This window comes from Tetrao urogallus (assembly GCF_951394365.1).
Source record: "Tetrao urogallus genome assembly, chromosome: 9".
NCBI classification, from domain to species: domain Eukaryota; kingdom Metazoa; phylum Chordata; class Aves; order Galliformes; family Phasianidae; genus Tetrao; species Tetrao urogallus.
In genome coordinates this window covers 8911221-8933512 of record NC_136822.1, presented here as the reverse complement: position 1 = coordinate 8933512, position 22292 = coordinate 8911221, and the positions used below count along the sequence as shown (strand labels likewise).

The 22292-nt window shown below is 39.6% G+C and overlaps 1 protein-coding gene across 4 annotated transcripts in view; it reads right to left on the bottom strand.

Annotated features, from left to right (window-relative positions):
* Positions 1-22084, bottom strand: part of AGFG1 (ArfGAP with FG repeats 1) — a gene marked incomplete at both ends in the record, with an annotated part of 35822 nt that extends 13738 nt beyond the window's left edge. For all 4 annotated transcript variants that reach the window (XM_079539528.1, XM_079539529.1, XM_079539530.1 and 1 more), the window contains 5 exons: positions 1202-1358; positions 2375-2537; positions 3074-3189; positions 13831-13924; positions 21918-22084. In XM_079539528.1, the coding sequence (XP_079395654.1) occupies positions 1202-1358; positions 2375-2537; positions 3074-3189; positions 13831-13924; positions 21918-22084 (697 nt within the window). The remainder of the gene's footprint in view (positions 1-1201; positions 1359-2374; positions 2538-3073; positions 3190-13830; positions 13925-21917) is intronic.
* Positions 22085-22292: the final 208 nt, after the last annotated feature.

Here is a 22292-nt window from a genome sequence, read left to right as displayed (position 1 = left end):
GCTTCTAGAATGTGGAAGTCCTGTTCAAGGTATACGTCAATACAGATTAATTCAGTGCAAATTTGAGAAGAGTTAAGTGTCAACAGTAGAAATGTACAATATTGACCAGTCAGCACAAGTTCTCCCCACTTAAATACACCTTCAAAACAGTGATTAACATGAAATCTTATGGTAAGGATTTCACAAAACACACTGCAACAGAATTTCCTGCTCTTTATTACTGAATTCAACTAATTATGTATCATTTTTTGAAAGTTAATTTTGAGCAAGTCTTGGATGCTTTGCTCAATTCTCTAGGTGTATGACTGAAGCCCCCTTACTCACTCTTCCTTTCAGTTGTTAACAGTTTTAGGTTTCTGAGAGTTATCTCTTTTTCTTGTTGGCTTAGCAGCATTACTTTCTCTCAGAAAAACTAAATGAAAAGCTCATTCAGGCCAGGCAAGTAAAGGTACTTTCCCACAATTACAAAGCAAGTTCACAACAACATACTTCAGTGACTGCAGAATCAGCTTTTTATTTAGGATAGACTGCTAGGACTCGAGATATTTCGCTGAAAATAGACCCTGAGGGCTCAATATATTTTACTGAAGACATTCTTTAAGAATAAGAGCCTACTTCACCCAGTGAAGACGTGCTCAAGACTTGTTTACTCTCCCTGAAAGTAGAGAATACTACACATACAGGTTTTATTCAGTTTTCAAATAGAAACACAAGGTGGGGGAGATGGGGGGAAATCATTTTTTTTAAACTGAGAGTGCCTTTGTTTTTCCTGTGACAAATTGACAGATATTGCCAATGCATTTGATCTCTTAGTCTTTCGATTTGCTTTCTTTCCATGATTGCCCTAATACTTTTCAAAAAGAAAATTAAAGGTCTAATATCAGCTTCTTTCTACATTCTATTACTCATCCTTTCACTCTCTCCTCCAAAGAATTTAAAAGTTCTGTCAGTAGGCAGAAAATGTTCTAATCATACGTATCATAGAAAACAGCTACAGCAACTCCCACTCCAAAAAAAATAACAGAAGACACAAATACTGGTAATCCTATTTCCATATAGAAAGATCTAAACGTAATCAATAAAACACTCCTAAAGCACAGAAATTAGATATAGCTTGTGAAAAAGTAGAATCCAGAGTAATCAAAAATTAAAACTACATTTTATACATACAAAAAAGGGATATGTTGCTCAGAACACTTACCTGTATGACTGTTAAAGTGTGCAAAATTAGCAAAATTTGCTGTTGCAGTTGACTGAGGAGCAGGAGCAGCAAAGATATCTGAGCCAAGGTCACTGAGAAGGTCAAATTGTTTCTTTTCTTGTTGCTGCTGTCCTTGAGACCGGCCTACAACAGGAGACTACAAACAACATCCAAATTAGCTAAAACCAAACTGACGTTTTACCAAATTGGCTTTTACAAAATGCTAAAAAGAAAGAGGACAGACTAAGCTTATTTAAGTCATTTATTCTTGAAGTTCAAGGTGCTGCATACAGCACAAACCTTTCTCTTGCAGTAGGAGGAAGGTGTTACTTTACAATACTATGGCAGCTTTTAAGTGAACTCTGCAGCAGACTTTTGGATTAAAGTATCATACAAGGAGAAATTAGCAGCTTAAAAGCAGCAGTGTCAAAATTATGCATTTCCAACTGTAAACACTGTTCAAACGTGAGCAATAGAACTTTATTTTACAAGTTAGAAAATAGTTATTCACTGCATTCTGAAGAAGTTTTCAGAATTCAGCGCGAGGAAAATACTGAGGAACATCATAGGAAGGCTGCAAGCTCCAAATTTCCACTGTGAGTCTGTAAAAGGTCTGCTGAAGAACTGTCTGCACCCTGAAGGTAAAAACATTTTTTCAAAAGCCATCTTTTCTTTAAAGTATGTACATAGTGTTGTTTGGCTTTATACAACAGCATACAGAGGCTTTCTAAACAACACTTGGTAAGACAGCCACAGAATACGGAGAAAGTAATAATGAACGTGCATGTTTCTCACATATGTGCTCTTAACCATGAAATGAATGAATGTATGTCAGCCATTTTGTTTCTTAAAGCAAAAAAATACTTGAAATACAACGCACTAGATTCAGCACATTGACATATTTAAGCCCAAGACAATTGTAATTAGACTTGCCAGTCACTCAAAAAAACCCAAAAAACTGCGTTTTGAAAATAATCATGAAAAAAATCATTTTTATTCCTATAGAAACAACTTTAAATTTAGAACCCGATCTGTAAACAACTATATGCTTCAAGAAACCACATAAAATAAGCTTAAATGGTTATAATATAAAAGCTACTACTGCAAAAACTCCTATGCCACTGAACAAGAAAGAGATATACTACTGAACAGTTCTGTCCTTTTGTTACTCACCTGGCTAGGTGTGCCCTTGTTTAAGTGCAGTGCAGGTGCAGCTTCTCCCAAGAGAGATTTGAGGGGCTTCACCTCAGGCGTGCTGCTTGTACTACTAGCAGAAGACCCCGATATGGATGCATGGACTGATGCCACAACCTTTGCTTGCTCTGGAGGAACATACCTACATCCAAAGGAACAATTGTTTTTACAAGTTTAGCATGAAAAGTTCTGTCAAACATCCACCAGACTCAGGCGTGAAAACTGGTAGATCTCAGCTTTGCTGTTCTAACCACTAACCAAACAACAAACCATCAGTAGTTTGCAAAATGCCCGAGCTAAATGTCAGAATTTTTTTTATGGACTAGAATGCCAAGTCATTCATTTTTAAACTTATTTTGTTTGGAATACAAACCACCCACACCTTCTATCTCTTAAGAAAAGCCTGCATGACTCCTACCTTACAGGGCTGTTGAAATAGAAATGGCTTAAGATAATGTCATCAATATGAACTACGCACTGAGAAAGTTCTTTAAATACTTTTTTTTCCCTCTTATGCTTTCCTTAGGATCTATGAATAAAAGTTCAATAAAGCATTTTACCCTTAGAGTTGTGCAATCTAGTCTAAAGAACACACAAAAGGGAAAGCGCACTGAAGAATAACAGTCAATATTTACTTCTTGTCAGAAGCAAACACTGTAAATTGCAAAGCTATCTTACCATCTTTTCTTCTCATATTTTTCCTGTAGAAACTCCTTAACTTTCTGTGGATCCCTGAAGTCTGGAATTGCTGATGATCTATCATCAAATAGGCCTAGCCAAATCTGTTTGCACACCTTAGAAGATTAAAAATAAAGATGACTGGTTAATAACAGAAAATATCTTAGTTCAAAACCTATTGAAGTTTATGACTGCTAATGCAGTCAAAGCATTAGAAAGCATGTGGCTGCACAGTTTTTGTTCCAGATCAAGCTTCTGGTGCAGCACGTTCTGGTCTAAATACTTGAAATCGAAAGACCATCTGTCTCTGCAGGGCAAGAGAATCCTAACATCCAATTTCACTGGAAAACATTGCTTTCGCAAAGTATTTGCAATATGTTTTCATAAAATCATCCCTCCATCTGAATGCTTCTTATGATGAACTTTAGCCCTTCTGTTTCACTTATTTCTCTACACAGCATTACTTGTACTTCACAGTTTAGAATCTGTTGAAGCAGTTTATGTTATATCATGAAGTCCCAGACAGAAGCTTTAAAATATTCCAATTTTACTATTTAAGATACTGTCTGGATATAAGATTTTTATTTCATTTTATTTTTAAACAGTCTTACCTTTCTCTAAACTTTAGATATCATTTTGGTATTAAATATTTTTAAGAGGCCATCTGTTAGAGAAGAGGGAAAAAACTACTTTTTCTTTGATTTCATTTCTTAATTGCAGTTGTGAGTTAGAAAGAGTCAAACCAACTGCAAAATATGTTTCAGCTTGAATTCCTGACTTAAAGGAAAGGTGACTGTTCTTGAAACCAAAAGACACAGAAGTTTTTGTACTGTTAAAAATCAGCACTTACAAATACTCCATAGGTAATCTGAACAGCATACCAGACATTAGCTAACCCCTAGAAACAGACACTGCCATTTTAGATGAGATTTCTTCCAGAGAAGCAGTCAAAAGACTTACGATGCACACCTTTCTTCCCACACCATTTCTGAAATCATTCTGGCCATCCCTCTAAGCCTCCTACAACTGCTCCCTTCCATCCCTGCAGTAGTATCAGGCCTTCAGCATCATCCCCATTGACCTTCAGAGGAAGCATGTACTCTAACAAGTATAGGAGCTGCACAGACTGACTGCCTTGAAAGCTGTCAAAAAAGGTATCAGCTGTGCTACTTTCACTACATCACTTTCCCAATACAGGCACTAACTCTGGTTGGGTGGGGGGGGAGGGGGGGGGGAGTAGGGGGAAGGTGAGGGTGAGAGGGTGCAACTTTTTGTAGCCACTTCACTCAAATTGGAGCAACTTATCTTTGGAAACACTGGCCATCAAATTTGATCAGTCATTTCAAAGATTTATCTGGACTAGACAGCATAAGTACATATTTCACATTTGACGTCTCAGTTTCATTCAGCTTGATTAAATCTAATACTCCATTGTTTACTGGATAAGGGCAAGCAATGAGAAACATTTAAGAATCAAAGGACAGCTAAGTTAATGATTCAAATACTCATCTAAAAATAACATTAGTAGCCTCTATTTCAAAATAAGTTCATCAGTTATACAGTACTCATTTAACTATATTTTAAAGAATTAAGTTTAATATACTGTTCAGAGTTTGCAAAGAAAGTCATCATTTACCGTCTGGTAATAGATGAAATGAAACCAAAGGTAACTGTATAATACTTCTTCATATGAATAGGTTACAAACCACAGACTTGGTTAAACTCAAAAGCCTGCCCTAAAATAACAGCTAGAAGCATGAAGCACTATTTTACACAGCAACAATCCTTCAGTCCATCTAAGCATTAATTCCACTGACAAAGTACACAAACGGAAAACATTTACAGGTCTAGCTTCAGAAATCTGTAGATGATGCTCTGATGTGGGCCAGCAGTAGCATTTTCACGTTTGCATTTGTACAACTGTACCAACTAGCAGCCAGCTGACTGCTAGGAGCAGAAAAATCCTGTTCCTGGAAAGATACAGCAGGAATTGGTGTACTGGAACTCGCACAGTTGCTGTGTCCCCTAGTCCCTTCCCCAGTCCCAGTTTCAACATTTCAAGGAACATCCAGAAGCACAGATGGAAAGAGCTGTACCTAATTTTGGACAAGCCCCTGCTTTATCCTGCGACTCATACAAAGGGCTGTACACTGAACAGCAGTGTGCATCCAGCCTAAAATAAGATAATGAGCAAAAGAGGTGTTGCTCCCTACCCATTTAAGTCTGCTGAATTCTTCCCATTTCTTCTACTACACCAAAATCAGATCCAAGAAACTTATCATAATTGCCATGTCACTAGTAGCAAGGAAACTCACTGTGAGATCAACTCAAATTCAAACCATGGGGTTTTTTGTTGTTGTTGTTTGCTTTCATTTTTTAAGTTCCTCTTCTGCCTCATCTCCACCCTGAAGTGCCTAAGCATTCAGAGGGTGGAAGAATACTGCCTCAATTACCCCCTGAGCAATACTGGCTATTTCTAGGAGAAAGAGAGATCCTTTACAACTTTGGGTCATTACCAGCTACACAGCCAGAGGAGGCAACAGTTATATGTATACAAATAACTGTGGGACTATACAAGGAGGACTGCACTGTCCAAATACACTGCTGGTTTAAAATACTTGATGCAAGCTTCTTGAGGGAGTTGTTTCTTGCACGTTGAACCTTCAAGCTTCCAAAAACATTTCCTGGAGCAACTAATTTCTAAGCACTTTAACACAAAAGCAGTAACTGAATATGCCTTAAGTCATTCTAACAACTAATTAAGCCTGGCGGGCACCCTTTATTGGCTCTCTGTCACCAGAAGCAAGGAGAAGAGTATTTCTAATACTTGTGTTAGAGGGGAATACCACAACACATAGCACCCAACAGAAAAACCCACATTTAGTCTCACATGCTTCAGCAAGCAATGCTCATTTATTCAACAGTTTTCACTAATATTTCTACTACCGTTGAACTTTCACACACCTTAGTTTCTTTAGTTCCTTTATATAAAGGATTTGTAGAGAGTAAATAAAATGGGCTGGAAATCTTAAATACAAATGAGTCTTTTTAGAAAGCTTTTTTTTTTTTTTTTTTAGAAAGCTTTAGTATCACATGAGAAACTAATAAAAGACACAGTTATGTCTATTTCTGTATGAAGTACCACCCAACGCTTTGAACATCAGCAGCCATTGGGAGCGAGCACAATAAAAGGCCTGTTGTCTTTGCTTGCTTGCTAGTGACCTGTATGCTCTTTCTAGCTATACTTTTGTTACTATCATCTGACTTGACAGGAATCCACAATAACACATTGATTATGCTTCAAGCAAGCTGTAACAGACCATGGTCAGCTATCTACCAAAAAAAAAAAAAAAAAAAAAAGCGGAAAGCTGCACAGTATCGTTATAATTTCCAAGCTTGATTTCATCTTACAAGGAAATATTAATTGTAGTCAGAGACAGAAATTATTAATGCTGTAATTTGAAATAGTCACCCTTCTATCATATTAAGCTAAGAAGTTACTAATACAACAGCCGGTGCAATGCAGTTTTATTGACCAGATTATACTGTTTCTAAGCTATTTAAGTATTAGTCTTATAGGAAAGCTCAAGGAAGTGTGCTTTTTAAAATTAATGTTACATTATTTGAAGTTGAGCTGTGGTGGGGTATTCAGCACTTACACCTAGGGTATCCTATCACTCCCCACTTACCAGTTTTTTAAATCTCTACATGAATTTGACAGCACTTGAGATACTACAACATTAATCATTAAAAAAAAAGCAGAAAATCAGATCAGCAACTTCACTTGAGAACGCTCCAGTATGAGCTCCAGTTCTATGTTCCGTCTGGCCTGAGTTGCCTCAGGACACCTGGACAAATTAGCACACAGTCACTCACAGCAGGTGCTGACTTGTGCTCAGGCATTACCTCCAGCACATGGAAAAAAAAAGAATAGGTGCAAAAAGATGGCAGAAGGCACAGAAAGCTTCTCAAAAACATGCTTTACGGGTTTAGATGTTCTGTTAAAGATTTTGAATATTAATTTACTATAAGAAAAAAAAGAGAGAATATTAAAAAAACAAATTATTTATATGCTTTGGGATATCACACCCAAATTCCTTGAAGATCATGTATTTTTTAAATAAACACCCAACTACCTCATACCTGAATCAGCATTGAAGGACTAAATAGGAAAATGCTACTGCCCAAGTTTCAAGATACATCTTAAGCTCTATTCTCACAGAATTACCTCCTCTTTTCTTTCTCAGACTGTAGTATATGAAGTAACCAAATCCATCACAAAGTTGCACAACTTCTCTATTGAGGTACCAGATCTGAAATGCTAAGGCTTCCTGAAATCCTTCTACTTATTCATTTTCTTGAGCTAGCCCTGCTTCAGCCGTTTAACAGTAATATTGTTCTTTTCAGAACAGCAGCACAAATTAAAGCTTCTGCTCAAAAGCTCTGTACATCCACTATGTACTACATCCACTATGTACCACTTTGTACTACAAAAGCTGTGCTATACTCCTCCTTTTGATAACCAAAGCTCTATTAAACAATATGCTCTTCTTAGATGAGAAGAGTCTGGCAAGTGAGAGCCAAGAGTAAACATTCAAGTTACATGGGAGCCCCTAGAAACAGTGGAACATATCCAACAATCCATAATCATTGTCCACTGTCCCTGAAAAGTATAATTAGTTCATGTCCCACTGGGTCACCAATGCAGCAAGAAAAAAAAGACATGCTGAAGTCACAATGAGTAAGTGCATGCAGTATGTGAAAGTGCAGTTTGTTGAAAGGTTGACAGATGGAATACTTGAAGTTTTTCTTGCCTCTACTACTTCTCAGTGAATATCATAAGAGCTGCAAAATAACAAGATAAAGCAAAGTTGAGCAAACCTTGTTAAGTGACAACAATTAGAAGAAATCAAGACTCAGAATAGCTATCCTAGTGGGATTTTAAAATCCCACTTTGTGAGGACACTTACAACTGGTTTGGGAAGAACAGCATCTGTTCTCTGCCAACAAGCTCCAGACCTGTAAGGGATGTCATTAGACATTTGGCAACTAGATACTGGAAAGTGCAGAATTAGATCAGCAAGTACAGCATGCAGCAATAAGGAAAAGAGAATCACAACCAGCTTCAACCTACTCACCCTGACCTAGATAAAAACCCTGGAGGTAGAAAGGCAGAAACTGCAAGCTGACATAACTTATCACAAAAAGGAAAAACTGGGCCAAATGCATACACAGTATGGTCCCTTCCAACTCCAAGAACTCTACAATCCATTGGTTTTGTTTCTTTGTGTCTATACTCAACAACTTTTCTATTTCAGGGATAAACTCTTTCCTAGAATAAATGCATTTACCCACCTTCTTTCCTATACACCTTTTATAGTCCTACAGTTTGAGGGACTGCCTTTGTTTCCAGCTTCTGCACAGCGGACTAAAGAACTGACACTACTCACTGTGTACCTGGTATTTCGCAAAACCAAGTTGACCAGCAAGGCTTCTGGTTTAAAACCCAGCCTCCTACTTTATTTCTTACTTTTAGGAGTTCCAGACAGGGCTCAAAGCATACCAATTTATCTGCTTCTAGGTTTGGATAGTTGCATTTGGTGGTGATGGGAGGATAACTATAGATTCATGTGGTGGGGAGGGAAAGACGTACTAAAAACTGCTCACAGAGAAAACAGCTGTATCCACTCGATTCTGCAGAAAGCCTGGGAATTTCAGAGTTCAGCTACTTCTGTTTTAGTGCTATGTATTTCAACCACCAAACATTTCACCATGTCATAACTATTTCACTGATATAGATCTCCTGTGTGTGTGGGAAGGCAGATATGGGAGAAACAAAGGCCTTCTGCTTACACAACACATTGAGCCACCACACTTAAATTCCTGTTAGCCTAGCTATGCTAGTTAGGAATCGTACAGATTCAGTTAGGCCCTGCTATGCAGTAAAAGGCAACATGGCAAGGATAAATTATAGTAAGAGACGTACTTCTGCTGGGAGAAGCTATACTTTAAGTAGGAAACACACACTATTAGACCTATAGCAACAAAGCACTTCTTGTTTAGACCCAGACAACCCACTGCATGGGAAGACTACCTGTGTCAGACTTGTTTAAAAAGCTCTAATGAGATATTACCTTTCAGCAGTCTGGTAAACACAAAATTAGATCTCTCCCTCCCCCCAACAAAATATCGCATTGTGCACCCAATGTAATGCTGACAGTGCAAATAACTACAGATTACTATACACCAGAACTATGTTCCGAAACATAACACTCACCACAGGAAGAAAGATTTGGAAACAGTTCCCTTATGTAAGCAAGTTATAGCTTTGTTTAGTAGTTCAGCATTTCTAATGTCAATATTATTCATTAATCTCTGTAGGTTAAAGGAATTTTATACTGTCAGTACACAGATTTCAAAGACAGTTTGGGTCCAAAAGCTACAGCTGCTTTCATCAGCACAGTCCATGCTAGCAAATCCTGCTAACAAAGACATTGTTCCACATGCAATCAGCTCATCCATCTCTATATCGTATTAACAGAACCAGGGATACACCACAAGGACACCTGACTGCACAGCTCATGCTGTCAGGACTCATCAGGGCCAGCTTGTTACTATTCTTTCCACTCCTAGTTTCTCAGCTACTTTCCACAGTCAAGAAAATTCTAGGGCAGCATTTTGTTCAGCCCGAAGACTAGCTTTGAACCAGGCCCATACTGCTACCAGTTCTGGAGTTCCAGATCCTCCTGGAATCTACAGAGCAGGAAACAGGAAACAAACACTTGCATCATATCAGCTACCATGAAGTAAATTAGCTCTACCCCAATCTAAACCTGGGCAGCAGGTACCATTAAGTAAGAGTCACAGGAAAGCATACTTAAGCACTGTTAAACTAATTTCAGGCAGCCGAGCACACCTGCACAGCATTCTGCTCAGTAACTCAGGTGAGCATCTATTCCAGAGCAAAACAGTTTTTCCAAATACAAGAACAAAGTCATTTGCCAGCATTACTAGGTTAGAATAAGCTATTGAGAAAAAGTATCTGGCAGACGTCAAAAACAGAAAAATTAACTATCACATATAGTGATATCATTATATCACTGTAACACTTTGCCTCCTATTACTATTTTTCATAGGTGGTAGGAAGCTGCTGTACAGATATTCACAACTGCAACGTTAATGAGATGAGTACCATGGCTGTATACCACAAGCAGCAAGTTCACTTCCCACTAACATTGCTTTACTGAATCAGAGGTCTAATAAGCATCAGCTCTCCTTGAACGCTTGTAACAAAGTGAGTCTCCACACCACACACTCCTTAGCAAACCTACCATGAGGTATTAAAATACCTTTTATACTGCTCTTCATGAAAAGGAGAAAAAAATCCTATGCAGACAAACAGAATTGTCTTCGTCCTTCAAAACAACTTCAGAAGGCACACGAGGAATATCAGCTTGAAGACACCTCCATTCTTGCCATACAAGTGAGCGAGCTGCAACGTTAGTAAAACCAGAGTCTGGGTGTCTACCTACAGATGAATAAGCACCACCAAAATACACATCTCTCCAAGTACAGCAAGGTTTGGCTTTGAACCCAAACTAGTAAAAACTCAGCCAAAAGTTAACTTCACTAGGAAGATTCTCAATGAATATACAGGGAAGGAAGTAGTATCTCATGTTTTAAGAGAAGCTGCTCTGAATAGTCTCTTCTAAATGCAGTCTCTTTAGAGAAGCTTTCTAGTAAGCACAGCTTTAACCACGTGTGTCACAGAAGACAGCAATTTGTGACAACTGGGGAAAGTTACTATTTCAGGAACTAAGAAAACTTTACCCTTTGTTTTTAAGGGAACATCAACCTCACACAATACATTGACTCACTGACTTTATAAACAACTCCCTGAAGGACAGTGGACAACTACTTCCTCCAAAAACAACTCACCACCTTAATAATGACTTTATCTCAGCGAAGGTTTGTTTAATGTGATTCGTGCTATTTTTCTTTCAACAGAGAACAAATTCCCTGTGCTACACCATGATCTATTAATCCAGAAATAGAAAAGTTTACTACAGAGTCCCTGGCTATATAAAAGTATTTTACACACCATAGAAAAATAGACATTAAAAAACACTAACTTGGAATAAAAACTTTATTTTTCTTCCAGTTGCAGAACTAAAAAGCTCAGTGCTGCCAACATCCAAAACATTTAGTGACTGTACTTTGTTTCTTACTGATCTCTAAAACTCTGGACAGTTTCATGTCTGAAGAAGTTCAGATCAAAAAGTTTAATTCCTTAGCATCAGCACAGATGTCTATGTATACGAACAAACTAGACCAAAAAGAGGGTTTTTTGTCAAGTGAGATGAATTTCATCTACCTAATACTACCTAAGGTCAATATTAATACAAGAAAGTTACTACTTAACTACTACAACATACAGCATGAGGAACTGAAGGCATGCTTAATTAGGCTTTAAACTTCTAATGGTGCTTAAAGCAGTAACACTTCAGCATGCAATCTTAACGACAACAGAGGCACATCTTAGTTACTGAGGTAGCTCAGTTAAATCATTACAATGTTTTGTTAATGATAGAAATGAATACTGCAAAGACATGTGCTTCTTGAAACAGTATGTCATTGCAGATATCTCAAGTGTATTTACGTTGACAGTAAATTATGAATAAAATAAATCATAATTGCAGGGTAGTCAGTTCTATAATGAGAAGGAGGAACTATGCTGATCAACCGTGTTAGGACAACTTCTGGTTTCAAATCAGTGAAAAAAGTCATCACATTCTCTAGCCATAGCAGATTTGAAAAAAAAAAAAAACTGAAATAAAAACAAATACAGGTGTGTGTACATAGCTGCTCTGAAAGTAATGCCTCCTATTTATTTCCATGGAACCTATAACAGATACAAACTACACAATATCTGTTTGATAGAGCAAATGCTCAGCTACAAAACACTGTTTTTCAGCACAGTCACCACCAGGAGCCACGCACTTTCACCAGTAAGAAACAAGAAACCACACATCACACTCACAGAAGTCTGCACTAGCAAAGGTACCCCATTGCTGCTGTCATCGCTGCTGAAACACACCACCCACCACCTCACTGTGCTCACATCCACTGTTGGGTCTCATTCAGCAAGTGCTGATGAATGCCAGTGGGTATCATTTCCTCCTCACGGAGCAGTTCAGTTCTGCACCTTTGTTTCATACACACTTCTATTGTCCAACACCATTCTGTCAGACATTCCTCTGCTGCCATCTGCCACATGGCAACAAAATGTAATGAAATATTGGCAGGAAGATTCAGCCCTCTACTGCCATACCACCAACATCCACCTCTGATATCATGGGCCAATACAATGAGACTGGCAGCATTATTTTTGGAGCAGTCCTCAACTATATACACACATACAAATACATACATGGATGCATACTTTAGACCTGTGCATACATATACATATGCGCTCACATGTTTTCCTTTATACTTGGAAAATGTAAACTCTAACATTGCTTTACAATCTAATCTTATGGAAAGGGACTCCTATATACTTTACCTAGACCCACGAAAGGTTCTTTATTGCTCTCCTTATGCAAAAAGTCAACAACATGCTGTAATATTTACATTGTTAAACAGCTTTAACAAACCATAGCAATTTCAAAAAGCTGCTCAAAGATATTGAGAAAATGTTGTACTGTCAGGCAGTTTAGACCCCATTCCAGCTTTGTCTAGAGCAATCACCCACTGAACAACTAACAACTAAGTCATTTCAACAAGTAACACTTATTTCTTAGGACAGGAAAAGAAATTGCTACTTGTATTTTCATTCTTAAAGCTGACAGTTATGAACGAGGCTAAGTTTACAAAAGTTGAGTGTCAGCATTTTAACTAATGATGAGCTTTACAAGAACACGATAGTACAATATTCCACTGACTACAATCAATAACTCTTCTGAAACAGAATACAGATCCTATCAAAGTGAAACAGAATCTTTCCATATTTGGAGTAGAAGTCGCCTCCAACTTCTTAATGTTACAGCACAGTATTGAAATGCAAACCTCATCCACAAATTGAGGACAGCAACAATGGAATCCAGGGTTTACATTCTACAGATGGCCCCATAAGATGCAATCCAATCTATACCAGATTTCGTTTTCATTTATTAAAAAAAGTAAAATAAAGACAGTACACTAGAACTTCATTTCTTCAAAGCTGACACAAGTCCCTCTAAACATACAAGATCATCTAATCCTTAGAGGAAATAATGTCTCCTTTTCCTTCCTCCCTTCAAGGACCTTCAAAATACCACTATATTTTTATTGAAGAAAAAGGCTATTGAAACTATTGTAAGGCTTCCTAGCACCTACCCCACAGAAATACATCTATAAGCAATTCATTCATGTTTGCCATGGTTGATTCTTTCAGGAGATGCTGCTGCAGTCAGCCTAAAGGTCTGGACATGCAGAGTTTAAATAAATGCATAGTGCCTAACCTCAAGGAAAAGGAGGAAAACCTGTCTCTTAAGATCTGACCATGTGAACCTAGGCTGGTCAGGCTAGGTAATAGCACAACATTCTGATCATCAGCTACTGAAGTGAAAAGAGCTCCTTAGGAGTATCGCTTCAAATGAGCTTAGCTTCAAGACTCCTGAGTACTTGTTACTTAAAAAACCTCAGGTTTTGTTTAACTACTATTTCAAAGTTGAATATCAGAAATGCTTATCACTTGGTATTCTGTAATTAATACTTACTTCATTTCCATGTTTCTGCAGAAATTCTATTTCCTGTTGTGTGAAAGTTGTCATTGAAATTGACTTCACTCTGTGGGGTGGATTCAAGCCCCGTCTAAGAAAAGAATGAAGAAGTATTTTGTCAGTATTCAGGAAATTCGTCATCACACAATCACTTTTAACATTACAAACTGAAGCCAACTCATCTCAAAACTGCATTCAGAGTGCAAAGTCAAATAACTGAATTTTAGAGATCAAAGTTGCACATGCAAACTTATGAGGACAATTATATCTCTTTCGAAACCTTTATCTGTTTCCACAAACTTGTTCATCTTTTCCTTTACAGCTCTCAATCTTGGGTCCCTCCATCATCATTTTCTTGCCCTCCCAATCCTCTTTCACTTGACCCCACTCTAACTGGAGTAGATTTCTGCCTGCTAGATTTCCCAGCTCAGATTTTTTTCCTCTTGCTCTAACCTCCCAGAACCTTTTTCTAGCTTATTTTTTGTCCCTCTGTCCACAGGTCTGTCATCTTCCTTCTGAACACCACAAGTAACACCAACAGAAGAAAGTCGAGTTTCTGATTGTGTTCTCAAAATAGTGGAATAGCTCAAAGCTGCAGCAGCTCTGCCTCAGACAAAGATGGGCACATTCTCACATCCATACACTGCTCAAAGCAGGACTAAAAGAAACCAAAAGTCAATTTTGTTGCCAAAGCTTGATACTGTCAAAACCAGTTCAGTCAAAACTTGCAAGCATAGAAAAATCCTGCTGAGTAACACAGCAAGTATAAGAAAATGCATTCCCTTCAAGCTTTTTCCATAAGTACATGCTAAGTACTGCTTTTTGCCCACAAATACTCGCAATTAAAATCAAACTGTGTTTTGTTCAATGAAAGGAAGAACATTACAGCCCACATATACCAAACAGTGGGGGCACCAACAGGTAGTACAGCCGTGTTACCTTAATCATGTCTAGATTTTTTTTTTATACTGTCTTAAAAAGAACATACACTAAGTTAATTATGAGATAACCACAAAATATTGCACTCTCTATGCATGCAAGAAGGCCGTCTCCAGAGAAGATGAGGAATGCTCTACAGGAATGTAATACAGGGCCAGCAGATGGCTAACAAATCAACTGATACAGTTAGCTTTGTTGCTTATATTTGTTATTTATTTATTAATTTAATTAATATTAAATTTTAATTTAATATTCATTAATTGGCAGTTTGGTTCAGATTGCCTTTAGGAATACAAACCACTGACAACTAATTTAAGCTGAGCAGCAGTTTTGTTTAAACTCTGATTACTCCATGAATGTTAATTACGATGTCACTGTTCTCCGTCCAAACGAGAAATGATAGACCTAGTTTGCCCACTTGATTAATAAAAAGTTAATCTTTATAGATAAGTTTAAAAAGTAATTTTTTTTCAGTACTGAAAAGCCTAACAAAAAAAACCTATTGTAAAGTTTTCATGCAAATTGCTGTCTACATCCACTATAAAATGTCAATGCTGATTCTTGTGTTTAAAAAAAGAGAGTTGATTTCCACATGAAAAGTTGGATACTGCTAGGAAGGCTAAGCAGGACATATAGCTTAACCATTACTTCAAAAACTGTAGATTTAAGATGCTCACTGTTCAAAACACTTGGGTAAACACAAACAGTTCATTGTACCTTGCCAAGACATACATGAACTTACAAGTACTGGAAAAACAGAAGTCACACATGAACCTACTGGCCTATGAAAATTAGTTTCACAGAATGTTATTTGCCTAAAGCAAATTTTTTTCAAACCTGAACATCTAAAATTAGACTCCACAGTTCAGTATCACAGCAAGAAGGCACGAGACATTTAAGTAGGAAAACACATGTACCTGCTCCACACTGATTTATTAGGGCTCTCACAGCTTTTAGGAGAGCATAAGTGCACCATCAGTTCTGTTAAGCACCACACTAAGCACATTTAAAGCACTGTACTAGATGGTGTTCAGCCTGACTAGAGGCTTCCAACACACCCCACCACCTCTCTCCAGTGCAGACTGCTCTCCTGTTTTAAAGTTTGTGTTATAAAGCTCAAGATGCCCGGATTTACAAGTTATGGCTGCAATGTACAAGAAGACAACTCATCTCTTCTACATCCTTCTGTTAAGGAGGGAAATACGCCCCATCCCTACAGGTCAGAGCCTAGCACAGAAGCATCTGATGTCTTGCATGATGGAAGAGCACACCACTGAATCACTGATCTAATAAAACGTGACATTCTGAACTTTAATGGTCAGAAATACAAAGTTATTGATCAAGCTGCATTATCATACATATGAGTAACTCTTAAGTTCATTTAAGATGGCCAGGGATGGGAGAAAGCCTAAGAAGACCTTCTCGCATATTGGAAGCGCAAAAGAAATCAGCCTAGACCAAAGAGTTCAAGGGGCTGTATTGCACAGCATGGAAATACAACCCAAAACATGTGCACAGTTTCTTGATAAAATCACTTAGATTTTTACAATCAAAACATCTTAAAAACATTTTTAATATGATTTACTACTACTAGTAAGAGTTACTTTCAAACATGCTATATCCATGAACCAACTAGAATCTCCCTAGAACAGTCCAGTAACTGGATTTAGAAAGGAGAAGTCAAAACAGAAAACTAAGTACTAAAGCTCTGGCTCGCAAGTCCTAAGCTATATTACCCTTCCTTGCCTACAGGAATTACAGGTGATTCACAAGCAATTCAGATACCTCCAGGAGAAGCTTAATGGTAGACAGCCAAGTACAGTTATCCCTTAAGAGGAATTAAGGACATTTTTTATCCAAACATAGAAAACAAGAATTTACCTAATACTTGCTTTGTTTCTTTTGTATATTAGGTGAGCACTTTGCACAGTTCTAATGCATCACAGTATTCCTGTTTAATTCCTATTTAAGGAGACAAATGAATTATAATCCTTTAGTCAGAATAATAATGCCTAAACTCAAATTGACCCCAAACATATATTTGTAACCCATACAGGTGCAGCAGTACCAGTTACTCCTTTCTGTGCTGCAAAGCTTCTCAGGATGACACTACAGCGCTTAATCCAGATCGCAGCCATCTCCTTAGAGGCACTCGGGAAGGATGACTGAGTCAGATGACCATTCTGCCAGGCTGCATGCAGCCAGCATGCCACAGCTACAGCATCCCACACTTCCATCCTGCTCATGAATACAAGCTTCATACTCAGAAATGATTATTCCTGCAGAACAGCACTGCAACCAGAACCTCCAGTTCTGAGACTGTCCTGCACTGACTTGGTCCATGCTGTCAGTGATAGTTCATCAGCTGGATACTATGGCAAACAGAGCAAGGTTGTCCTCCAGCAAGTACTGTTAGAACTTGTGCTCTAACGAAGCTTTAAGGCCAGCAGCACAAGACCACAAAGTCTGGGAATTTAAACATTCAACATTTAAGACACCATCAATGAGCACCAAAGGTTTGATACTAGTACAATTTAGAGCAAGTTTATGTTGAACTTGTGATTGTTGGGAGAGCAGCCGTTTCTGTGCTCTTCTCCAACAAATGTCAGCAACATTTCAGAGAATACCAGACAGGGCTGGAACACAAGTTTCTATTTATAAATGCTTAGAAGTGGGCTTTGTTGGTTGGGATAGAGGGGCACTTCCATGGGAGGAATGGTGGGCAGATGGTTATTCAACACCATTAATGTCACCCTACGTCAGATTCTAACATGATCTCAGGTCTAAGCCAGCAAAATCTGATCCCCAAAGAAGAGGGAAGTTACTGAGGCCAAGCAAATGCGAGGCCCTTGCACAGAACCCTACATTCCTATGTGCCTGAAAATGAGTTTTGGAAGCCCAGTGTCACCACACTCATTGTTATTTCTACACTATTGTTACTAGCAATAAGTGAATATAAGCAGTACTGACCATTCTGGGTACTTGAAGACTTCCCTGGAGACCTTCCACCATCTCACAAGTTCACTTTATTTTTAACAGCAAAAGACTTACATACACAATCAAGGTTAATTTAGCCTTTTTGTTGGACTAAAAAAAAAATCCTTCCTGAGCTGCACAGTATTTACCATGGCACAGACATTTATCTAGCTTTCCAGCCAGCACATAGAAAAAAGAATGAATGTATAGATACATAGCACAGAGCCATTTTCCAATGATGATAAGGAAAAAAAGGGACTGGGAAGCTACGCCAATAGTCAGAACCACCTTCACTCTAGCACTGCTCATTTAGACATTTTAATTTCTGCAGAATTCTTCTGGAGAAAGGGACAGCAAACCACAGCCATTACACAAAGATTTATTGTTTAGTCTGTTACTGGTATCAGCCATTAAACACTCCAATCTGGCTGATACAGAAGCCCCTCAGCCAGAAAGTTTTAACATTTCAAATAGGGATATTATAACCAGCCAACAGAAGGCCACATCATCCAATAACTGTAAGAAATTGGATAAAACAGCTTTTTCATTCCCCACAGTAACAATACATTCTAAATATTCTTACTCGCTCCTTCCTGACAAGCCAGGAGTGCCAGCATCTGAATGAGAAAGTTCCCCAGGAGGTTGGAGGGGGGAGAAAGAGTGGTGCCAGGGAGGGGAAGGGTAGAAGAGGAGTCCAGATGATCATCAACAGATTTTTAGAAAAGCTATCCACCAGGCAAGGGTACATCAAGAGTACAGAACTGGAAGTGGACTCATAGTCAAACAGGTAATCTTTTATTCAAGAATTTACAAACACCTTAATTTTTGATAACTAGGAGAAAGCTGAGCAGGAGAGCTGCTTGAAAGCAAAGACATACAAGAGACAGCTGAGAAACAAGTCAAAACAGCACGTGATCAAGACAAAGAGAGGATGTCACTATCAGCAGAATACACTACGGCATCCAAAAACACTAGACATCACTACCAAACACAATGATGTGATGTGTATATTTCTACACATCTTGCATTCTTTTCCAACACCAAAAAGCAGGATTGGGCACAGCTTCCATGATTCTATGCAGCTTTCCTTCCATAGAAAGAGCGATTAAACAAGGGGACAAGCAGAGGTATTTCAACACTATCCCAAGCCACTACCCAAATTACTGCGCATGAACTTTCTCCCGCATCCTCCATTTCGTACAGCTCGGACTTTACTCTGGTAAACTCAGTCTGCTGGGAAAACTTAAGTCCTGCATATTATGGAAAAAAAAAAACCCACTATATTATGAGCAACTAACTTGCTGTGATTCACCTTCAACATTTAAGCCAGAAGCAGACCTTCTTAAACTCATTAGTTCTTTGCCATGTTCAGCAGCACTCGAACAAGCTAATCAGACTCTCTTGGAAGCACTTTACAGTCATGGCTTTCTTAAAACTAGGTCTGGTAACAAATAGCGTTGATATCTTTCTGTACACAGAAGCGTTAGTAGAAACCACGAGAAATTAATGACAAATCCCACACAAAGACTTTGGGTTTCAACAGACTGAATAAACACCTCAGAAAACTTCCAAAAAACCCTATTCAGATATCAGACTTCTAAAAGTTTAGAACTGTATCTAGAACAACACACCTGTTGAAGTTGATACTGATGTTAGCAACCACACATTAGAATTAACTGAGTAACCTTTCTGAAGGAGACTCGTTAACTATCAGTCTTTTAATCTTGCACTGGGCATTTTGCCCTTGAAAAAAAACAGTCTACTTACTCCAAGAATACTTCCTGTAACAGACTGGAAAAAAAAGTTAATTAAAACAGGAAGCAATGAAAGTCATTCACATAGCATACAGGCAAGACTAAGTAATAATAACATTATAGCCTTACAGTAAAGCAAGTATTATGAGGCAGAACGCAAGCAGCCATTAAGAACTACAGAAGCAGCAAGACTTTTACGCTCATTTGCCATTACGTGGTTTCTTCCCAAGTCATTCCCCTGCACTGTGGAACTCTCCATTGAAAAACATTTGGAAATAAACAAGTTGCCTGAAGGTCTGTTCTAACAGAAATGTTTAAGAACAAACAAAAAAAAACAGTTTCTAGTGGTGAGGCAGGACTTCTCTATCTCCATGCTGTCTCATTACCAAGAAAAATACCCCACTGCCTAGGTTCTAAGGTGTTAACAGAAAGGATGTATGATCTGCATACGCAATTCATGAAAGTGTTTCCATGTCAATATGAAAGGAACACAATTTTATTTCAGTAGAAAAAGTCCTCTTAACAGTCCTTTGTACTCTCTTTAAGCATCAATGTTACTAGCTATAAGAACTAAAATCATTCTTTAACAGAAACACTGTACATTTGGAATAATAATATTCTAATAAAATGCCAATTGATAAGCATCTTTCAGAAAAAGCCTTACTTTCTTCAGGCACAGTAGCAACCAAGTGATAGCTAACTTAACAGCAAGTGACAGCTGTCCCTTGCTCGCTTGCTGTTTCATTGCATATCCTTCATGTTACTGTAAATTGTACTATGGACATTAGTGGACCACACATCACAGCCAACAGATAGAATGAACAAATCCTCCCAAAGCCACGCAAAATATCTCAGCAGCACTTGTGATACATTTCTTAAAACTAAGAAGCCTGGAAAATAAAGAATATTCTCATTGAGCACTTTTGTTGTGCTGACAGTTTAACCAGTAAGAACATGTGCAACCATTAAATAAGCTCTGTGCAGTAGCTTAAAATAGTTTCACATGCCAGCACAAATAACAGTTTGCTAGCATAGCAAACAATAGCCAGGGCTGGCTGATTAAGTGCCATGTGTAAGTCAAAAGCAAGAGACTCTCTTCAGCTTCCCAACCTGAATGTATTTTCTATATGCAAAAAGTCTACACAAAGCAGGGGGAAAAAAGCCTAACTAGCTGTGTGGTATAAAACGCAGTTTGTTCCATGTGAATCCAGCACAGAACTTAACATGTTTGCTTTTTTTTGAGTCTTATTGTAATTAGCAACTTTGTTCTAGAAAACAGAGTACTTGAAGGACCTACAAGGGGTACTCAGTCCTTCTTAGTCAGGGACAGGACTTCATTCAGGTTCTTACATATGTTTTACAAACTCAAAACCTTACAAACAAAAATAGGTATCCTCTGACATACCACATAGGCCAATTCTTTGATCCTGCTCAATGCCACAGAAACACAACAAGCAAAGAGACTTAACTAAGCAAACAATAACATTGAAGTCAGTAGGCTTTTTCTCCAACTTATGTGTATGTGACTGACATCCTGATGACACAAACTGAAATTCAGAACTGACTGATCTCCGCCAGTTTAATTTCATACACACTCCAAGGAGGAGGAAGGGTGGGAAAGGGAGGAGGAGGACCATGCAGGAATGAGGAACAGGAAAAAATGCAATCATCTCCTTCATCAGAACCAATTCCTTTGTCAGAATTACATATAAAGTTCACACAAAGTAATGAAAGATTAAAAGAAAAGTCAACTTTTTCTCATCAATCCTATTAAACCTGCTAAGGCCGGAGATTATCCTCCAAGCTACAGCACAGAGTCGTCTTAAACTAACGGCAAGCAATCTACGAAAGGCCAAACTGGTGACCTAACACTGAAGCACGATTTTTCAACGCCAAAAACACACGTTCACAACAGGATCGTCTGCCCACATCTTTCGCGTCACGAAAGCGAGCCGCTGGGCCACGCGTCTCCTCTGGTCCCAGAAGCGTTCTCCCAGCACTTCCCTACATCTTCAGGCGCGCTCAGGGCTTCGTTCTGCCGCCGCTCCCCCGCCCCCAATACCGGAGCAAAACGCTTACGCTCCCTGCGCGCAGGAGAACACCTCCTCGCCAGCAGGGATAAAGCCAAGGCCACGCGCGGCCGCCACGAACCACCGAGCCGCTGCCCGCGGGGCGGACTTTCAGCGAGCGGCTCCCAGAGAGCCTCCCGGCCGCCTCCCCCGGGCAGCCCCGCGCCGGCTGCCGTCCGACGCGGCCCGGCGCACGAAGGGCCGCCCCGGGAGAGACGTCGCGCCGAGCACTCGGCCCGCGTCACCGCCGCCCCGGAGCCGCGGCCAGGCCGAGCCGGGCCGGAGGTCAGCCCGCGACGGCCGGGCCGTCGGGCGAGGGACCGCCCCGAAAGCCCCCCGCACTCACAGGATGCCGGAGCAGGAGGTGCACACGAAACTGCCCACCGTCATGTCGGTGTAGGTGGGGCCGCGCTGGTCGCAGTCGAAGCACTTGCGGTTGGGCGGGAGGCTGCTCATCTCCCGCAGAAGCTTCAGGTGCTTCTCCTCCTGCTTCCGCTTGGCGCTCGCGGCCATGGCCCCGCCGGCGAGGGGACGGCCCGGCACGGCGCCGGGCCCCGCTCACACCCCAACGGCGGCGGCGCTCCGGGGCCCGGCCGGCCGGCGGGAGAGGAGCCCGGAGCGGGGAGGGGTGGGGGGCGGGGGAAGGAAGAGGAGGAAGGGGCGGGGAGGGCAACCGGCGCCCGCCGCTGAACCGGGGCGGGAGCGCGGCGGTCACTCACGC